Here is a 23,163-nt window from a genome sequence, read left to right as displayed (position 1 = left end):
TTTATGCGACTCGAGAGGCTTCGAGGAGCTAATTCTAAGAGAATAAGTGGGGCTACGGGAGTCCGGGTAAAGTATTTCTAACTTTATGCATAGTAAGTCACAGGTTGTTTCACAGCTTTGGTAATAGAATCGAGAGCTAAAGCTTCACAATTTGCTGCGGATTGGGTAAAATGGATACCTATCTGATAGCTTACAACATTTATCCCACGGGGCAGAAACAAGGGATCCGGCAGTGGAACCAAATAGAAATTGGAGTCGCTGTCGTGGGGGTGATCATACTTACCATTTTACTAGCGGCATTATGTCGGGAGATCTGGAATAAGGGAGTCTGCTGTCGTCGCGGGGGAGTCGTTAGAGGTCCCAGGGCCGGGGGGGGGATTCTTCGCGGGTAGATATTGAGATGGGCGAGATTTAAATGTAATGGGACCACTTTGAGGTCTGACTGTGAAACTACCTAGACGCGCTGTAGATAAGATGCTTTTCTAGAATAATGTATGATAAGTCAGTGTGTCTCAACCTCGGTGATACCAATGATTAAATAAATATTCTTTTGAGTAGAAAATTGCAAGCATGCACTAGTATAACGATGATGTACATATATACACGTATATACATATATTATATTGATTGATGCCGAAGGGGTTTTTCATTTGGACATTTCGTTTTCCCCTTGATTAGAATGGCGCTAGGAATGGAATGTCCGGCCTACGGATGAATGCCACTGCATTCATTCGCGGTCTAAATAATCAACCAGTTTCGTTTGTGTTAGTCTAGATTACCCAAGTGTCTGGGTAGATAAAAGTTTAAAAATTTTGGAAATAAAATAATTAAACTGATACTACCTTCTTTTATTACTAAGATTAAGACCCGTCCCCGGGTATTTAATAATGGAGATTCGCTAGACTCAGACTTCGTTTAAGTATAATTATAGCCAGTCCACAGATACTATCCTGAACTCATGAGATGAGCCTGATCGAATCTCCAGTACTAAAAATCCCGCTCTCATACAACTCTGTCACGATACTTACTTCACTTGGTCACTACTAGATACACTACTCCTTACTACCTAAATTTAGATGAGTAAAGGGGACTAAACTAAAGCCAAACAACTGAATTGTCATGGAAGGGAATTAGAGCCCTCTCCGACTTAGGTCTGAGGATGCAGTGAGCCAGAGGCGACACAGCCAATGGCAGTTGACCTACTTAATGCTACATAACAATTGAGTTAGGCCCAAGATACTCTATTAAGTTTCAAGCCATATGAGTACTGGCACTAGGCTACAGCAGTACTATTCGTCATGCTGATTAAATCAACGAGTGCAGAGGCGAGATCCAGAGTGGGAGTTGAGCAGCCGGGAGCTTGAGTAGGTATTCACTGGGCAGATAGGTAACAGATACTAAGTACTTAAGAGAAACTTGGGTGGTGACGCAGAGTACGGGATATTGAGGCAATTATTTAAATTTGAATTAAATTTGACCGCTAAAAGGCGAAACTGAAGTACTTAGTCCGAGCGGCGTGGCGGCGGCGATAACTTGGTACCCAAAACACGTCATGTCTTACAATTGACCTCCGACCTTGGTTTGGCCAAACCAAAACTCTTTATCTGAATACATATATATATATAAATATAGAACCATGGTTACTGGGGGAGGGTCTAGAACCCAATTTATTAAGTACCGGTCCTTTGGACAATGGGAATACGTAACGCTTCGCAGCGATAAGGAGGTCAATTGCCCCCAATAACAATGTTTAAGGGCCGTGGATCGGCGTAGGGCGTCCCTGTACCAGAACGATATCGGTCGTACACGATGGGCTAAGAGCCTCATACATGTATCAACTCAATCACATATTCTAACCTGATCGGTCGCGCTAGAAAATAAATCGGTCCTTATTTATACCAGGATAGTTAACTATTTAGAACTATATCGCATTGAACTAAATTCGTTACGTCAAAATCTCGGAGAAATCAGGTAGAGTGAGTGATGAGTCTGCATTGTCCGCCGAACAAAGTACTCACTCCAGTTAATATATTGACCTTAGTAACGACTGACCCGGAGACCGAAATGTCCCCTAACTGCAGTGTTGGTTTTGTTTCCTATTAAGACAAGAAAGGAAGGTAATTTTCTCTAAGGCACTCGATCACAAATCAATTAAGCTAGACGATCCTCATTGTACCACCACAGGCTGACGCAAGTAATGACCGGACACGATGCGTTACAGCATTCTCACACCGAGAAAAAAAAAGCTATTTCAAACTTTACTTCAAATTTAAATAAATCCTTTATTTACCGCTAAACTTCGATTTTTTTAAAAGTGATATTTCAATCTTACCCCATTTTGAGGTGAATTAAACTAGGGTTCTCAAACTGTTCTTTATAGAATACGGCTTTTAGCTTTGACTAAGTTTTTTGGGCGTAGCATAGCTATAGTTAGGTATAGAGTAGAGGTATAAATAGTTAACCGCTACAATACTACTCATCTACTCGTATTAAGTACCTGGGTATATTGTAAGCAATATGTTATACCTACACATTTTGAGAAACACGTTTGTTGTATGGGAGCCCCACTTAAATATTTATTTTATTCTGTTTTTAGTATTTGTTGTTATATCGGCAACAGAAATACATCATCTGTGAAAATTTCAACTGTCTAGCTATCACGGTTCATGAGATACAGCCTGGTGAAAGACAGACAGTGTATTTTTGTACAATAAATAGTTTACTATTTACTAGTTTCAATGAATGTAGCCGCAGGTTAGTGAAATTGACGCGTGACCAGAGGGCTGGGTCATATCTAGCACAGCGGATCAGCATTGTCATACAACGTGGTAATACTGCCAGCTTTCTGGGCACTCTGCTAATAGACGGAGATTTGGGGCAAATTTTCTATTTATAGTTTATTTTTAAGTTTAGTTTTTAATTTTAGTTTGTAATTTTTATTTTAAGGCTCCTTATTGTTTTTTTTTTTATACTACTTGTTCCGTTTACTACTACTACATGTATTTTATGATATTGACATGTTGATGAATTGTTTCAGTCAACAAGAGACACCGACAACGACGACAACGGCAATCTGCGAGGGCAGCAATTGGAATACACCAGCGTAAATAGACTTTATTTTGTAGAGAGAACGCCTCTGATTTTGCGACTTGGAATGCAGGGATCCAAGCCTTTTCCTAAACTAAACGTATTGTTTTGATCTAGAAACATTTGGCAATTTTCCGCATTTTCTATCATTAAATCATTATGGGTCATTGACCCGAGCATCATCCGGTTAATCCGGTATAATAGTAAAAAAAACTAAGTTAGTCTTCAAATTTAAATATTATATGATTAGGATGGCCACCATCAATCTGACGGCTTATTTTTTGTTTTCAGACCGCCCCCAAGAAATGACAGCTGGTGATGGGATGTAAAAACTTAACCGTTCTTTCACCTAAACGTAAAACGCAAAAGCACAATGGTGACACTTATATCCAAAAGATGTTCCTTGATAACTGCCAAACTACGAGTCACTCAAATAATGTTAAAGATTTTATACGTAGCGGTCGTCTTGCCTTTGCATTTTTATATCACGAGACGGAGAGCAAAGGATGACACGCTAGACCGGGCCGGGGCCAGGCCGGAGCTTCCGGCGCTTCGTTTTCTATGGAAAGCACCACGTGATCACCGATCAGCCGTCATAGAAAATGACATGTCGGACGCCTCGGCCCGGACACGGCCCGGTCTAGCTTAAGTCATCCTTTGAGGTCTAGTATTTAGGCCTAGCCATGACTTTGATAAAGATAAAGATAAAATATATTTATTCATGACGATCACAACGCATGTACGAACATGTACAGACAACAACAGCAAGAAAAAGAAGCTTTGAAGCTTAAAAATCGGCTACGAGGCAAATTTTCACGATATCAAATCGAATTTTAACTTTAGCATGTATTGCATTATAATATACCGATGTTGGTTATTTTATTTGTAAGTATAATTTGGTTATTGATTTTAAAATGTATATTGTTAAAATACGTTTTGCCCAATAATGTTTGTTTTAATGTGAATTTTTATCATGGCTGTACAGTTTCAGTACAGCTTTTAAATTACCTATATAATAATTTGTAGGAAAATTATTTTGGCGACACCTGTTTTTAATTAAAAAAAAAAATAATGACTAGGTATTTTCGTAGGTAATGTTCTAATTTTATTAGATTATATATTAACAGAATTAAATGGAATCTAAATCTTAACCATGATGTTTCATATTTAAAAAAAAAAGATCTTTTTTGTAGAGCCTAGTGAAAAATTGAGAATATTGAAACTACAATTTTTATTTCATTTTGCTTAATATATTTTATTTTATGATCATGTAAGATATATTACAATTCCTCTGTTGTGCGCTCGACAATTAATGCGAAAATATTTTTACGTCTTTACTACATAATGTTAAAACGTTTTAGTCACCAAGGTGTATGGTAAACTTACAACATTAGTGTCTCTCGTTCTAGTATAGGAACAACTAACTACGCTTGTTAAGCGACCAAAAGAGGATTTTGGCCTCCGACCCCTGACCCCACAAACCGCCACTTTACGCTTTCTGAGCCACTTCACGTCGGTTCCATTTTCCAAGGGCGTATAAATCTTCTACAGTCTAGGTAAACTAGGTTAAAATTGGAATACCCTTACACCTCAAACTTCTTACTCGCGGCCCTGACACATGCAAGTATAACAGTGATTTGTCATAGTAGTATGCAAATACTGACAATTATCTAAGATGTCATTTTCAATGCTTGCCGGGCGCATCATCTCTGACTGACCAGTGTAACTGGATCTCAATTTTCACTTAAAGTATTGGAGTACAATGAATGTACAGTAAGCTGCAGAGATAAGTCACCCCCACTGCATAGAAACTTGTTTGCAGGGGGTCACTTATCTCTGCAACTTACTGTACCTTTAACTTTACTAAGGATTTTATATAACTTTGTAAATATATACCTATTTTTAATTAAAACCATTTTTTGTCTGTAAGATTGTCCCCAGATATTTATTTATTATTGACATGAAACGACAAATAATTCACCAAAAGAAATTAGAATCACTGTATATAAAAGCGGTCAATCAGATGATATTTAAAAAACGGAAATGTTAATTATATTACTCTCCGATAGCATTCACCAGAATGAAACATACAATATTTTTTACCCATCGAGTATGATTTTCATTTCAGTGAGCTAAATCGGATTTATTTTACTGAGATGAGAAACTTGAAATGAAAAAAAAAATTACTCAAAATAACAAAAAAATGAGACTGCTTGATTAACAGTGTCACCAATACCTAAATTTTAAGTCATGACGAGTTGAGTAAGTTTTTCAGAAAATCACGTAGGTATATATATTTACATAAGTTAGCGTCGCTTTAACAGCTATGCATAATTAGGTAAGCCAAACAATTGGCTGTTCACAGCGAATAATTAGTTTTTTTAAGCCATCTTAGCTGCAGTAAGTAACAACATTATGCGGTCAAGTTAAAACAGCCACCAGCCTACAGTCGAGGCGTAACATTTATTTCGTGAATTAGGTAGCTGTGCATTACGCCACATTCGATGTGAACCATCTATCTGCGACCAACCGGTTAACATTTGTGTGGCATTAGATACTATAATATGTTACGCCACTCTAGTTAGATGTAGATCGGCTTATTGTTAGTACCATGCAAATGCATCGATTGATTGAGATAGCAACGTATTTTCCTTTCTCAAGCTCTGGAAGTGGTTCAGTATCTCACTCACTCACCCTCAATCTCACTGATCCGATGATAGATCCGCTAGTTTCAACATTTGAATCACTGGTCCCCAAGTTGACGATAATTTGTACCCGTCCTCTGTATTCAAATTTTTAAGGTGTTTTTAGGAGTTCGTACCCAAAGGGTAAAAACGGGACCCTAATTAATATTAATAATCTAAGACTCCGCTGTCCGTCCGTCCGTCTGTCACCAGGCTGTATCTCATGAACCGTAATAGCTAGACAGTTGAAATGTTCACAGATGATGTATTAGTGAAAACCGAATAAGATAAATATTTAAATGGGGCTCCCATACAACAAACTTGATTTTTTGCCGTTTTTTGCGAAATGGTACGGAACCCTTCGTGCGCGAGTCCGACACGCACTTGGCCAGTTTTTTTTAATTTTAATCACCTTCGCCAATCCGCGGATAATAGTGTCGCTCGGTGAAGAGGACTGGGTTTATGTCTATGAAATGGTTTTTCTGTAATTTCCATTTTCATATTTCTCCTCAAGAAATGCTGTTACTTACAAGTTTTCTTAGTCACGTGATGTTATACACAAATTTATTAATTTATATTATAATAAATATTAGTGTGTAAATATAGACCTCGCAATCATCGTATTGTTTAAGGGTCTAAAATTGTGTATATTAATAATTTGCTAAACGTGTTAGGTATACCGGAATTATTTTGATTACGTTATCTGACCCCGCCAAAAGGGCAATTACTATTAATGTACATATAATATACCTATTTAGTAATTAGGCGTCCTACACAATATTAAACAAATTCAATATCTTATTGTAATAATGATAGGTTAATCCTAAGGGACATTAAAAAATCATTGTTATCTATCCTACAAACAATATGGAATATATATGAAGTAGCTGTTCCACCGCCGAAGATGAGCAAGTAGCGATGAGTTGTTTTTTGCGCATGTTTTTATTAATTATAAAAAGATCTCAGTGATATCAGCCGACGATCAAAGATTTAGACACACAATAATGTATTATGTATATATATATATATATATATATATATATATATAGACTCATAATAATACATCCTTACCGACCTTTACACCTTTGCCGACCGGTCTGGCCTAGTGGGTAGTGACCCTGCCTGTGAAGCCGATGGTCCTGGGTTCGAATCCCGGTAAGGGCATTTATTTGTGTGATAAGCACAGATATTTGTTCCTGAGTCTTGGGTGTTTTATATGTATTTATGTATTTGTATATTATATGTATATATCGTTGTCTAAGTACCCACAACACAAGCCTTCTTGAGCTTACTGTGGGACTTAGTCAATCTGTGTAAGAATGTCCTATAATATTTATTTATTATTTAATACATATATAGTGTGTTATGCCGTTTCGTAAAAAGGTTCATTAAATTGTACCATGTACAAGCAGCCTTAACATCTCCTTCGTAAAAGATAACTTATCAAGTAGGTAACAATTAAGTATACAGGGTATACTCAAGTGCATCCTAATTAATGATCAGTATAACTAAGCCGTCTGTGCAATGCGGTCAGGAAAACATGTAGTTTTGTTTACGCTAGTCGCGATGAACTTTATCGAACAACCCGCACCAGAGGTCACTATCGAACAAGGGACTTTGAGTGGGAGGATAAGCGAAGATGGACTGATATTTGAGTACCTGGGAATACCTTATGCGACTACTAATGAGAAGGCAAGGTTCAAGGTAAACTTGATTATGTTGTAGTTGGATAATTAGTAAGTCACATTGGAAGTCTAAATTACTTTGATTATAACTCTACTCCTAGTGGTCTGTACTTATTAGAAATAACTTATATCCATCAACCAATCGCCAAATGTAGGCTGCATCAAACCCATTTTTTTTTAATAAAATGAGATCTATTTAGTTGTGTTTCTTGTTATTTGTTATGTTTATTACCTAAGAACGCCATGATTACTAGGCCGATTTGTTTTTTTTTAAAGTATAATATATATATTTCCAAATTTGCAATTTGCAATTTTTGCCAAAATCCAGTTCTGATGAGGGATTCGTGAGGAATCAAGTTAACTCTTCAAATTTTATTGTCATACATTACATATAGCGAGTTTTGTATTTCCATCACCAAATCAAGCATTTGCATTCAAAAAAGTGTTGATGAAGTGGAACTATTGGTGAAGACTGGAACAGAACTCCTCAGTGACGTATTTCACGTTCACTGATTTGTCTTCTCCATTCAGTTTATTTATTTTTTACATCTTTAGACTAATTGTAATTGTTAAAATATGCACTATGTCGTTAATAATTTTAATAGAGTTTCAAACTGTTTTGTGAAGTCGGTTTTTTCTGTTAAAAGATTATTCTAGATTTAGGTTCTGATATTTGGGATTTCAAAAGCAATCTTGTCCCCGCAAGTAGATTAACTTCAACTGCAGGTTTCGTCAAAATTGTGTTGCTTTTCCAGGCTCCACTCCCACCGCCAACATGGAAAGGAATTTTCAAAGCCACGGACGATTTCACGGCATGTCCCCAGAATAACTTCATCGTCATCAGGGGTACAGAGGACTGTCTCAAGATCAACGTATTCGTTCCAGCTTTTGCTACGAAACCTTTGCCAGTTATGGTCTATGTTCACGGAGGGGCATTTTTCCTCGGAGACGGAGGAAAGTTCTTTCTTGGACCAAAGTTTTTACTCAAACATGACGTAATACTGGTTACCTTTAACTACAGAATTGGGGTTTTAGGGTTTTTATGCTTGGATATCGAAGAAGCTCCAGGTAATGCAGGGCTGAAAGACCAGTTAGCTGCCTTGCGATGGGTGAAAATGAATATAAAGGCTTTTGGTGGTGATATTGATAACGTAACAGTTTTCGGAGTTAGTGCTGGCGCAACGTCTGTATCACTTCTGATTGCTAGCGGCAAACTGGATGGCCTGGTCAAGAGAGCCATCCTTCAAAGTGGCTCTGCTCTTGCCCATTGGGCAATCACACGGAAACCCTTATGGGTCGCAAATTATGTCCTGAAATCATTAGGCTATGACACCGAAGACCCGTATGAATTATACAGTATTTTGAATAGCATGACATACAAACAATTAGCTGCACTACCTCATGATAAACCTGTAGAACAATATCTTGATACTCAACTAATTCATTTACCATGTATTGAAAAGCCGTTTCCTGGTACTGAAGCTATTATAACTGACTATCCTTATAATCTTCTTAAAAGAAACCCAACAAATATATCAATTATTCATGGAACAACTGATCAAGAAGGTCTGTTTTTCATTTCGTACGATACCCTAGATACAATTAATTATAGAAATGGAAAGTACTTGATGGCGAGCGATTTATTGTTCAAAACTAATGAAGAAGCTGCAAAAGTATCTAAAGAAATACAATATTTTTATTTTCTTGAAGAATCTATTAGCATGAAAACTGCAATGAATTTATCAGAATTGTACAAGCACCTACACTTTGAAATGCCGAGTATTTTTGAGTCACAAATTTTAGCTGAGGCAAGTAACGTTACGGTGTTCAATTATTATTTCAAATACTCGGGTAACAGAAATTACCTAAAATTTGCTCTAGGTTATGATGAAATAGATGGCGCATGCCATGGAGACGACCTTTTATACCTCTTCGATGCTGTACTTTGGCCTTTTAAAATAAATAAATACGACAATCTTATGATTAGACGAATGACTACAATGTGGACAAATTTCGCGAAATACGGGTAAGTCATGGCATCATCGGCCTAGCTAATCTAGATTTTACATACGTCACTTTTACAATGATTGAGATGAATCGAACCATACTGCATGCCCACATTAAGATCCGGACAGATCTGAGTGGCTCAACAGCCGTTTAAAAACACAATTTTTGGAACCCATCAGGTTTTATATTGAATTTACTTTATTCAAAATAATATGGTTAAAGGAGTATTAAATGCAATTTTGGCATGACAGAAATAGGAAAGCCTAGTATATGAAATTTCATAAGTCTAACAATTTCGTAAGCATTGCCTACATGACAGGCGGAATACAACCACTGACCAATAAATCTAACGCAGATTGTAGCGAGTAATGAAATGAAATGAAATTTTGTTGGAGAGGATTCAATTATAACTAAAAGATGATGCCGATTAATTGCAGAGCAGTGTTAGCTGTTACACCACAGCAAATATAATTAAATATTATGTATTACATTGCAGGGACCCAACACCTACTACTACAAAGGAGCTTCAAGTACGCTGGCTGCCGAGTAACAAAGACAACTTAAGGTTTCTTTACATAGATAGCGATTTTGAGATGGCGAGTATGCCCAGTCCAGAGGCGTATGAAATGTGGAAAAATATATATCAAAAATATAGAAAACAAAGTCTAGATTCTGATAGATAAATTGTATAAGTAAAGGTAAAATATAAATAACTACCATTTGTAATCCAAATTACATGCGTACCTATTTCCTGTGTGGCGAATGATGATACAGCGACAAAATTTTCACTTTTTTTAAGCTTGAAGCTCCGCAGAAAACAGAGGGGCGTTATTGTTCTGTACTGTCTCGATGGTGATTTAATAAAGACAAAGTCGATAAAAAAAGTTTAACATGTTACCCAATATGCATTAAGATCAAAATGGAAGTGGGCCGGTCACTGGACTAAGATTCTTACGCTTTTGACTAGGCCAAAGGAACTAGAAGACAGGGCAAACCAGACGCTCGTTGGGAAGACGACTTACAATGAAAAGTAAATAACTGGCAGGAAGTAGCTCAAGACAGAGCGAAATGGCATGATTTGGGGGAGGCAAAGGCCTCGAGTAAAGACTCGAGAGGGGTCTAAACCTACTTAGTTTTTAATAGATTCAATTAATTATTTTATTTTAGTTAATTAGTTCAAAATTATAACTGTATAATATATTTTTTTTGGTGTACCTATAGCTTATGTTGGTTATGAAATAAATGGGCTTTTTATTGTAACTTAATTTTTTTATGAGTTATACATATTAACACATAAAAAAACAAGTCAGTATAGCAACAAACTTCGGGATTTATTATTATTATCTTTTTACGCAACAATAATAAGTTTTGTCTAACGAACAACATTTAGTTCTAGTAATCTCATTAAGATTGACGGATTGCTGAGATACAAGAATTCCGTAACTAGTTTTATGACCGAAGTTACTAACAACTTCGGGGGGCGTAATCTCCAAAGAGAACACTAATTTTGGAATGCACTCCACTCCAATTTGCTTGCATTGCTACTAAATTCAATATCAGTTATATATTATATTGAATTTAGTAGCAACGCATGCAATATAACTATTTTAAGTATGTATTCTGAAGCTATTCGCGTCACAATATCTGAATGCATAATGAATGAGAACACTTTCAAATATATTGACGTTGGTTTTGTGACCAATGAAGAAACCAAAAATTCTCTAAGAAAATTCAATTGAATCACTACAATTTATTCAAGGGCTCTCACCCACTTGAAATGTATTCCAATTAATGTATTCAAAAGGTTGAAAGGGCAGTTGACTCGCAAAAGCGTCTTAAGTATCTCTCTAAAGCCGCCAAAGTCGGATCGTATTTTTAGTACACTAGTAGGTATTAGGTATATAGGTACAATGTGGCTGGCCCTTGAGTTTGGATCCGGCAAATGTGGCATTAGAGTGGCTCTTAGTAGTAATCTGTAAGGTGCCTAAAATTCAGAATATGGAGCGTGTTCACGAACGTAAAATTTGTTATCCATTTGGTTTAATATTGTATTGCAACGTAAGAAGAAACCACGCACAAAACAATCGTGGAGTATGGATATGGTGGTATAGGTAAGGTGGCAGGTACCTACCTGCCGGCCTAGCCAAGGTGACAATCGCTATCGCAACGACAACGAACCGCTTTGTGTCTCTATCACTCTTCCATATTAGTGCGACAGTGACAGTTGCGTTTCGATCGCTACGGAGCGTAAGCGATTGGTATGTTGGCTACGCGGCCTGAACTGTGTACGTAATTTTATTCATGTTTTAGTCGCAGGCTTGCAAGTCGAATATATAGTTTATTTTAGAATAGTATCCAAAAATAAAGTAAATAATAGGAGCTAGGTTTATAGAAGGAAAATTAAAATAACACAACCTACATACTTAAGTCGTTTTCCATTACTGCAAAACGTATCTAACAGAGTTCAAAGGTATTTTATAATACAATAACACGAATACGTATACTAAGCGCCACTTACACCATTCCACTAACCCGGAGTTAAGCGTTAATCTGAAAAAGTTTTGGTTTTCCAATGAAGTGTGATTTGGTTAAGTACTAATCTTTAAATACTATTTTTTTACACTTTAAATAAATTATTATTTAGTAATAAAACGTTTGTTTTGTTAACACCGAGTTTAATTATAATATTACTCTAAAGATAAGTTTTACACAAGTGCCACCATTTATAGTCAAGACACGAGAGAGATCTAATATGTCTAACCCTATAGTTACACAATTCATTCTAAAAAAATCCACTCATTAACTCTAAGGTTATCTGAAAGAGATCCCTTATAATTAAGGATCCCTTATAGGTAAGTTCGCCTTTGTACCGAAATTTATGTGAGTCATGTGAAGCTGTTTTTACAATAAAGTGGTTTACTACTATTAATACTCAGTGTCAAATTATACTGGTAACCATGGTAACTCCAGGTTTAACCGGTTACCCCGGTTAGTGAGATGGTGCAAGTGGCCCTTAGAAAAATTAAAGAGGAAGCATATATACCGTAATACTTACACGTGTCGGCAAGGTACGACTCCCAGGCTGTTTAGATGTCAACGGAATATGAGAATTTGATACAGTAGACAGAACTGACTTTTATCTCAGTGTTGTATCTTATCTTTGTAACTTTTATGTTTAACTAAAAAATGGCTTTTATTTCTCCTTATAAAATAATTCCGTATTGTATCATCTTTGCTATTATTCAAAACGTCGCTCTTACTGACGCTACGTCACAAGTCACAACTGTCACAACTGTCTAATATGAGTTATGACATGATTATGAATCAGCGAAAATTATCATTGAGGTTAATCAGTTACCCTTTAGAACTTTGTTGTTTCAATGTAATCTAAAAGGTTATAAGTATGGCATGATATTACGCACGGACACTACCTTGGCATATAATTTTTACAGTATATAATTAACAAAACATTCGACTGGCGAGCTCTTATTTGTTTGTTCTACATTGTTATGTATTTCTTACTTTATGTAAATATGCTTTATATATTTTGGGATGAGAGATGACAGTCGCAGCCCATATTGAATAATATATTAAAACTAAAAAAGGTGGGTATCTAAAGGGGCCCACTGATTATCAGTCCGCCGGACGATATCAGCCTGTCAGTTAGTACAAAAAATTTACAGTTCCGAACAACTGGCAGGCAGATGTCGTGTCGGCGGACTGGTAATCAGTGGGCCCCTTAAGACACAGTCACATGCGAATTATGGAATCACATAAACAACGGGAAACGTGACTGACAGAATAACAAAAAAATAAAAGTTCACCCCATATTATAATAACGTCCTTATATAAAGAATATTTTGACATTGACTTATGTATATAAATATGATACTTTTTAGGATTCCGTACCCAAAGGGCAAAAACGGGACCCTATTACTAAGACTCCGCTGTCCGTCTGTCCGCCTGTTTGTCTGTCTGTCACCAGGCTGTATCTCATGAACCGTGATAGCTAGACAGTTGAAATTTTCACAGATGATGTATTTCTGTTGCCGCTTTAACAACAAATACTAAAAAGTACGGAACCCTCGGTGCGCGAGTCCGACTCGCACTTGGCCGGTTTTTTTTACTATGTAGGATAATGGCGGAAACGCCAGCTTACATTTGTGCTCACAGTTGTAAGTCGAATAACTGGCAGTGAATTATCAAGATGTTATGGAAGATGAGCAGCGGCCTTAACCCCGCGAGTCACTGACTCGCTGACCTACTCCGGAACATCTTCGTTACATCATCGAGCGGTCATTGAACTTTACAACCACTCTTCATTTATATTACCTACTTAATACGAGTATTTATTATGATGCGTTCGAGTTTATGAATTGCCTACTAGTTTAAACTTTAATACGAGTATTTATTATGACTTCCAATAATTATTGCAAACAAAGGGACCCCGATGATTTTTTTATAGGTGTATATCCATTTTTGAAATATAATCTGTAAATGCTAGGTTTTTTTCTATAAAATTCTTGGTTGTAAAATCCATTTTGTTTTGTAATAAGTAGTAAACTCACAAAGTGACTTTCTCGAATGAGGCTCTGATAATGGTGAAATTGAAGACACGACCTCACTTGGTTATCGTTAGTACTTTTATTAAGACTTAAGTACATTTTCATTTTAATACCAGAATTGTAATTTCGGCAATCATAAAATCACAAAGAACATCTTGATGCGTCACTGAGTTCTGCAAGAATAGATTATTTACAAAGTGACCGACAGTTACACAATACTGACGGGTTCTACTGACCTTTCGCCGCAAAAGAGCCGATCTAGATCCGTTAGTTAGATAGTTTTACGCATGAGTCTGCTGGTGTAACATTCTAACCGCTTGCCGAGCACTAGCGGAAGATACTTAAACAGTGTACTCTTTAATTATGCAAACCTGTAGAAAACCCTAAAAGTTAGGCCATGCTGAATAACTTTAACAATTATGAAAACTTCTCTGAATCTGAAAAAAAATTGTCTCATAGAAAACGTCGACATCTGATTCATCAAAAGTATGAATAAGCTAGTTTGTCTCACTCATGTTAAAATTGTTCATTAAGGCCTACATATTCACCTCATAAAGCATGATGACGCTTCTGTGATTTCTCCATCAGACGGATAATTTTTCGTTATTTTTAATGTTGCGGATATCGAGGTCCTAGATATACTGGTTAAGCTAGAGCTAGACTAATAGTTTGCGCCGGCGCCGGTAAGCGATGGCCACACACGGCTGGGCTGGGCTCGTTGCGAAACCTGCATACAACCAGCTTTGGTAGACGGGATAGGTGATACGTAATGTTTAGGAGCTTAGACTGTGCTTATGTTGTTTACTCGTTAGATAAGGCTTATAATTTTCATTGTGACAAAAGCTGGTTCGTGGTGAGTTTTCGCTGCACCAGTGTTGCCAGCCAAGCTTATAGTATAAGGCATGCGGATTTCCAAAGGGTAGTAATGTTGTATGTCCGAGCCCCGTTTCGTACCAGTGACTTTTTCGTAATTTATGTAACGTACACCTACAAAATTCAATAGTTACTGGGGAGCCTTTGGGGTTTTTCATCGTAGCCATCAGTCAATTTGTCGGTCGTCGTCAAACGTCGGAATTAAAGTACCTTTGTGGACCTACCTAACCGTGTACCTGGGTCACACAGTGGCCAGTGGTTACTGAAATTAAATAGACATTATATGCACAGGCAACTTGGACGCAGACATAATGAACATGGACCGTATCTCCGTATGCAAATAAGTTACTTGTAGGACACATATAGCTACAATTACATGCACTTTAACTATCTGTGTCTAATTCTGAACGTAGCGATGATATAGGTAATACTAAACTTTAAACTACATAATAATTAAACATCTAGACGAGCGCTTGAGTTTCGATTTCAAACATTATAGTTTCCCGATGGAACTCTGAGGCCTTTATAAGTACGAACAAAATAGAAAATGTAATATCAGTTTTTAATAAACAAGATAAGGTTTGATATTCAAAATAATACAATAACTTCTGGGTCTTCGGAGAATAGACCTGTTTAGGATACATCACTCGCGCTTAGAGATTAGAGAATTAGGCTTTTCTTGATTCATTCGCGAACTTACATTTTGTCTAAGCTTCATCAAATTAAATAAGACCAAGAACAAACAACTGCTGTAAGTAATTACAATGTACATTGGGTTAGTACATGCTTGTTTGCATTTATGTTCTAGAATTTTAGCTATACTGCCAGTCTATATGAATCAGGCTCGCCCATACGCACCGTTCCACATCGTTATAATTAAATACACATACAATTTCACATATCCGTAAGCTCCACCTGGGCTTACGAAATGTACATATTACAGGCCTAGATTTAAAGTCTATTAAAATGACTTAACGTCAAGGTGTATGTCGAATGCAACAAGGATAAATAGGTACTCATGTTGTGATCGATAGGTGACTGCAGTTCTATGAAATTATTAATAAGTAGGTTGCATGTGCGTAATTATGTGTATCGAATTACACGGAGTCTCCAGCATAGTGAATGTTAATTTTCACATTGATCCTTGAACCGATAGAAGAAAAGATAGATAGAATATGTATAATACATATATACTTAAGGTAATTTTAAGGTGACCAGCCATGCCGTTTCCCTTAAATGGGGACCTACATAATGTTTAAGGCGGGTAAATCATTAATTTTGTCACTATTGTTTCGGCACACTTGACTCGCCAACTTCTCGGACCAGTTATTTTGTAAAAAAGTTGCAATACCGGAATGATCCCATAAGTGTTCCATGAACAAAGTTTTGTACGGAACACTTAAAATATTATCATCAACTAATGTACATATTCATTGTTGACTGGGAAGTCGCACAAAATGGGCAAACCTAGAGCCGAAAGAGAACCTGCTACGCGTTAAAAAAGGACATGATTTCGTTACAGAATGAGACTCCTTTACGGAGTACTGTTGTCAATTTTTTCGCCAAACGCTGCGAGCAAACCAGAAAAAGACTTGTAAGAGAACATTAAATTTGTAAAAGCGATTAAGTTAATTAATTCCGAAAACAATCTAATATTCCGAGTCAGTGGTTTTTAGTACGAATAAATTTCACAAGAAAATCCTTGCTCGGTGAATCACGGTGTTAATTGCTATAATTTTTCTTGCTAATTACTGTGAAATTTAGCAAGAATTAAAACGTAAGTGAAGCAAGGAGTAGCACAAAGGACGACCTCACAATTACTTCAATTACTTTTATAGCTATACAACCAATTAAAGTTTTAATAAGTTCATAATAAGGTTTTGGGTGTTCTGTAAATGTTATGTTTTTAGGATTCCGTAGATATTAAATAGGCACCTAAGCGTATATTATTTTCGGAAATAAAAAATATGAGAAGGCTTATTTGAGTCGAGAAAGTGACAGACACGATGACGTGGCTCAGTGTCACGGTCGAGCCTTCAGATTTTGAAAGACAATATTCTGCCCCACCACGTAACAGGCATTGACTTAGACAAGCATCAACGAAGTCAATTGTAGACAATTGGATTAGTTTTTAATACCTGGGAGCATACGGTAGATATGCTCGTGGTTCGTATAATAAATTTCAAATTTAATTTGGTTTTCCAATGTATAATGGTTATAGAGGGATCATCATCATTGGCCACATCATCTGTTGTAATAGATGTTTGTTGCGGCGCTTGTGGGTTTATGGGGACACGGATCGCTGTTGATGGCAATAAAGTCCTATAGCAGCGCGGCATTTCTTGCCACATCGATCGCACACCAGGCGCGACCAAATCGCGTCACCAACTCCTGATGTTCGTTTTCAGAGTTTGCAACTAGTGTAGCATCATCCGCATACAGGAAAAAGGCGCTGACATTTCACCATCAAATAGAACTGAGGCATTCATGCCATCTTGGAAGGACCTGATAAATGACAAAAGTTTAAGAGGACATCCAATTCCGCGCTATACTTCATACAAACTTACCCTACTCATCCTTGTTGAGATCTATAAAGAACATATACAGCGCTACACGATGTTCAAGAGATTTTTCTTGTAGTTGCAAAGGAGTAAATATCATGTCATTGGTCGAACGGCCAGCTCTGAATCGACACTGCGACTCGGGGTAAATCATCGCTCGCGTCAGTTAGCTGCAGTAGTAACGTTGTATAACAGGAACGCTGTTGCACTCGCCATCCAATTGTAACCTTTACATTGCATCATCATCATTCGCATGCCCTTGTCCCATTCACTTGGGGTCGGCGCAGCATGTCTTTTTCTTCTATACATCTCTGTCACCCGTCATCTCATCATTCACTTGCGTTAGTTTCATATCATCTTTCACACAGTCCATCCACCTTTTCCTCGGTTTTCCTCTCCTCGTACTTCCCTCCACATTCATTCTTAATACCTTTCTTGACACATGACTTTCATCCCTCCGCATCACATGCCCGTACCATGCTAGGCGACTTGCCCTTACTTTTTCTGTTATGGGTGCAACTTTCAGGCTTCCTCTTATATACTCATTCCTTATCCTATCTCGTCACGCCACACATCCACCTTAACATTCTCATCTCCGCTACATGCAATCTCTTTTCATCCCTCACCTTTAGGGCCCAACACTCTGATCCATACATGACGACAGGTTGGTCTTATGATCGTTTGCAATGTAACCTTTACATTGCAACTGAACTAAATTTAATAGACATCTATCCTGAATCCAAGGGAATAATGAAATCCAACTTTTAGCAGAAAAATGATGTGCTCATATAAAAACATCCAGAACCCTGACCGTATGCTTGGTAATAAGTACACTGTTTATATTTAAATATAACTCGGAAACCCGATTATTTCATGTAAGATGTTTACTGGAGGAGGCCTTTACTCGTCAAGAGGTCCTTAATAATAAAAATAAATAAATTATTGTATAAAATTACTACCGACTTAAACATGCATGTTAAATAATTTGATAACATTTAATTTAATTTATTATGTGATGAATTTAATAATGAAATATAAATATGTGTATAATTATTAAGGAATTAAATGGCTTAAATAAATAAAAAGATGTTTACTTGTATTGCTACCAGACATCTATTTTAGTGATGTTTCTTAGATACCTATTTAATAATAGCCGATATAACTTATAGGTCGCTCCCTCCCACAGGGAAATTATTAATATTACAAATTTGAAATATCGCCCTTGCCCAATAATCTATCAATTTAAATAAAAAGTTACGAAAGTTACCTATTTACGAAAGGAAAAAAATAAACCTAAAACGATGTGATATTTCAAGCTCTGTAAAACTATTTATTATGATTGGAATCTGAACTGAAACTCGACCATTACGTTATTTGGTTTCAATATGTACTTAGAATTCTATGAAGGTAACGCATACCATTAACAAGCGCGTTATGCCCGCCATCCAACCTCTAAAGAGATCGAAAAGGGACCATTATGAAATGAAGGTAAAACTACGAACTAACTTGCAAAAAGGGTTAGCTAGGTACCCAATTATTATTTACACTGGACCCAAACTGCCCTAGAGCACTCAAAATGTATAATAATAAGATGAGCCTTTAGTAGTACACAATCGCAATAGACCGCGAGCCAGGAACAGATTTCCATGACCAATCGCTCATTAGTGGAGTTGTCACTCGTATAGTAGTTAACGGCTATGTATGATAAACCCTTGTGAACGTCAGCTGCCGTTCCGTTGGTGGGTTGAAGAATGGCAAACACCGAAACACGTTAAAAAACACAAATTTAGTCATGGCCTCTCGTTTGATACTTTGTCAGATGATAGTTTATTTATTTATTTATTTAATCTTTATTGCACAAAAGAAAATACAATCGTACAAAAGGCGGACTTAATGCTATGAGGCATTCTCTACCAGTCAACCTTCGGGCAAAGCAGATAATTTTTAGATGCTATTGTGAAATTAAAATAATGTCAGCCGGTTGTATTGCGGACATTGTGGTGGAAAACGCGTCAGCTGATTGCATGAACATGTAAAAACGAGGCACCATACATTTTTATGAGAACGATATTAAAATCATGAAACTTGCATGTAGCATTCCATCAGGCGTTTCAATAAACGGATTACGCATTACGCATACTTTTTGGACATAACTGGTAAGGCGCGTATTTTTTACATGTTCATGTGACCAGCTGACGGTCTTCCCACCGCGATACAACCGGCTGACGGTTATTTTTAATTTAAAATAGCATCTAAACTATCATCTGACATACGGGAGGAAATGACTGTTTTTTTTACATGTTCATGTCACCAACTGACGGTCTTTCCACCGCGATACAATCGGCCGACTATTTTTATAATTCACAATAGCATCTAAACTATCATCAGACAAAGTATCAGCCGGGAGGCGATGACTAACGATATATTATATGCTCCTGGCCTGCGGGCTATAAATATTTCGAATTAATAAGTATGTACGATTATGCGTTTTGGCACAAATTATACTCTTACATATTTTAGCAGAAATGCCACTCTAAAGTGTCTACTTAAATGTTTTTACTTCGTAATTGTTTACAGCCTAATAATGATATTGATTAACAAAGCAGTTTCCAGCTTCATACACTCATGGACAAATTTAGAGGAACGCAAAAAAAAGTTAGGTACTAATTTTAAAATTACTTTAGGTCCAGTAATAATCCAGTAATTAAACCTTTTTTTTGCATTCCTCTAAATTTGTCCATGAGTATATACTTATATCAGATCAGCCGAGCCTTGAAAACGAATTAATTGATAACTCTTACACACAATAAAAACGCAGGAAAACCTCGTCACAATTTAGATATGGAGACGACAGAAATGATATCTAAGTAAAATCGAGATTTGTAATGGGCATTAAAACGGAACTCTGACATGTAGGTAGAGACAGCAGAACAATAAGCCATTATTATACATACGCCTACAATGACAGATTAATTTGCCTTTAAATCTGGTTCAAGGTGGATATATGCGTGTATGCTAGTAGCTTATGTTATTCATGTATTATGTTGTCTCTTTTATGTCACAATACATATACAGCCCGGACATGACACAGGGGAGGGCTAAAATATGATGGGAAAATTATCTATACATGAAGTGACATTTCAAGCAATCAATTAAATATCATCATCTTCCTCGCGTTATACCGGCTTCTTGCCACTGCTCATAGGAGCCTCAGGTCCGCTTGGCAACTAATCCCGGGAATTGGCGTAGGCACTAGTTTTTGCGAAAGCGACTACCATCTGACTTTCCAGCCCAGAGGGGAAACTAGGCCTTGTTGGGATTAGTCCGGTGTCCTCACGATGTTTTCCTTCACCGAAAAGCGACAGGTAATTATCAAATGATATTTCGTACATAAGTAAGTACGATTCACCAAACATAGTTATAACTCCGTAATAGATGGATACAGTCTAAGGAAAAAACGTGCCTCGAAAATCACGAAAATGTAATTCTCGATCAGATGGTGCCACTACCTTTGGCCTACTGTCGTATAGCAATACCATTATATTCTTTATTGTTACATCTTACTCAATTAGCATATCAACAAAATACAAATAAACACCTATTAAATTTTGTGAACATCATTCGAACTCGTTTAAAACGATCCATAAAGATAATTTACTGGCTACCGGTATACATGAAAGTGCTGTAGAGTCACATTAATTTAACTATACACAGTAAAAATATTGAAACAAGTATATTAACTCCAATGAACAAACGTTCTCCTTTATTTTCTAGGCAGTTCATATCAGGAAAAATAAAAATTGTATAATGTACGTATGACTTATTATTCAGATATAATAAACGCCTAGTTGAGGTATATTTTCAGTTTTTCAGATATTATGTTATACTTACTGGGTGGTCGACTTCGCTTTTATTATCACTAATCTTAATTCAAAAAAAAATCATTAACAAATTCGCGGACACGAATGCTATAGCATTCGCGTAGCCTTTTGTTTCCTTTGGTTCGTGTTTCCGTCCCTGAACGTGTTAATATCGACGACGATATTTATAGAAGGTTACATTGATTTTCAGAACTTTCTTTTTTGTGAATAAGTATCAGGGACTTTTTACTGTCTGGCTCTTATACGAAAAAAGATGTTGGGTCTATTATTTGACAAGCGCTTCCTTGAAGTGACGATACTGGTTTTGACCATCGGTAGTCCAATTTTTTAAGACTGCGACAGCTCACATTGACCCAGATGCGAAGGCCAAACAAATGGCAGGACCTTTGCGATGGGAAGCAGAGCACCTGTCCACAGTCTGCTTGCTAATTATGCAATTTTAAACACTAGTCATTGTACTGCAATGTTTAACGTATTTATTAACATTTCTAATTTCCTAAACAGTATCACAATGAGGGCTATAACCGCGAAAATCGAAGTTCGCAAATTGCGGGCGTTTTCTCTGTCACTCTAATTACGCCTTCATTGGAGTAAAAGAGAAAGATCCCCGCCGAAACAGCTAAGCCACATAATTTGACTAAGGTGTAGAGTTTGTGAAGTTAGGGCTTAAAGAAGCTTGGCTCTACAAGAGATCTGATAACTTTTTGACAGTGCGAGCCTTATGGTTTCTAATGCAGTCCGCGACGCACTATAGCCTCCGGAGCTCAGTTGTAGAGTCTGGTCGCTGGCACGCCCTGCCGCCGCCACTCGTACTGCCGAGACGTGTCCGTTCCCACGCCGACTCACCCTCGAAGGACCAGGATAACTATCCACGAATTCGAATTAAACTAATTACGACACTTGTAAAAACTGACTTATTAATCGCGGTACAAGGTATAAAAATACTCCTAACACGGTAACTGAGAGTAGAACGACTGAGCACTTTAAACTTCTTCAGGTTTTCTTGAGGACTTTTTGATAGTAGAAGCTGCTTTTCCGATACTGTGCTTTCCCAGTCGTCCTTCCCTGTATTTATACGAAAATTTAAGAAAAGGAAAGCTCCTACGATAAGGAGATAAGATCGATTTCCATTCGTTCGATTCGAAGGGCTCTGATTGGCTAATGACGCTATCCGGCCGTCATCGCCTCGATTTTAGTTATCTCGTTATCGCTTACATTATGTTTACTTAATTAATCACGTAATTATCGAATTAAAACTTATGTATCCTAACATCTAAACCATTAGGCTACTCGATTAGCGAATCTCTTCTGTTCTGCTCGGTAATACTCACACAATACGGGCTATTGTCCGCTCGCGTCGAGGACAATAGCGCGGGTTTTTTGCCCTTTCGCTGGCCGAATACAATACTTTGGCTAGGCCTATGACAATAGTACCTGCACTGATCGATAAACGATATTATTCTCTACGATTTCTACATACATTATTATGGTCGGATATTTATAATTTACGTGATATTTGATCGAACGTACTAACTCCATAGTAAAATCTGAGCGATATCGAAATGCTCGGCGGATTTTGTGTGACCAATGAGAAGTTGATCGTGCGTCCTGCTCATTCTTACCTATCCTTGTCTACATTTTCTTATGATTGGCTATAATTCGTGAGCCAATTAACGAATCTACATTTTAATCTCTTTCTAATGCTTTATCTCACTCTTTTTACTATGGGATTAGGAATTCAAGGGAAATAATTTGACCTTTTCTTATGAAATCGAATGAAACCTAGATACATAACTAATCCTAGGCTATAAAATAACGCG

General features: G+C 37.0%; 3 protein-coding genes across 3 annotated transcripts in view; 2 read left to right on the top strand and 1 right to left on the bottom strand.

The window, feature by feature from the left end:
- The window catches only part of LOC134744539 (prominin-1-A), a 43,184-nt gene extending 39,182 nt beyond the window's left edge, over positions 1 to 4,002 (top strand). The window contains exons 17-18 of the mRNA XM_063678359.1: positions 3,038 to 3,103; positions 3,379 to 4,002. Of these exons, the coding sequence (XP_063534429.1) occupies positions 3,038 to 3,103; positions 3,379 to 3,406 (94 nt within the window). The 3' untranslated portion in view covers positions 3,407 to 4,002. The remainder of the gene's footprint in view (positions 1 to 3,037; positions 3,104 to 3,378) is intronic.
- LOC134744939 (mucin-5AC-like) overlaps positions 1 to 23,163 on the bottom strand; it is a 403,822-nt gene that overhangs the window by 319,344 nt on the left and 61,315 nt on the right. The window lies entirely within an intron of this gene.
- On the top strand, positions 7,275 to 10,184 carry LOC134744589 (esterase FE4-like). Its single transcript, XM_063678448.1, has 3 exons — positions 7,275 to 7,475; positions 8,212 to 9,482; positions 9,960 to 10,184. The coding sequence occupies exons 1-3, from the start codon at positions 7,296 to 7,298 to the stop codon at positions 10,144 to 10,146; spliced, it is 1,638 nt and encodes a 545-aa protein (XP_063534518.1). The 5' UTR covers positions 7,275 to 7,295; the 3' UTR covers positions 10,147 to 10,184.

The sequence above is a fragment of the Cydia strobilella genome, chromosome 10, assembly GCF_947568885.1.
Source record: "Cydia strobilella chromosome 10, ilCydStro3.1, whole genome shotgun sequence".
Taxonomy (NCBI): domain Eukaryota; kingdom Metazoa; phylum Arthropoda; class Insecta; order Lepidoptera; family Tortricidae; genus Cydia; species Cydia strobilella.
This window is presented reverse-complemented; position numbering and strand designations above follow the sequence as displayed.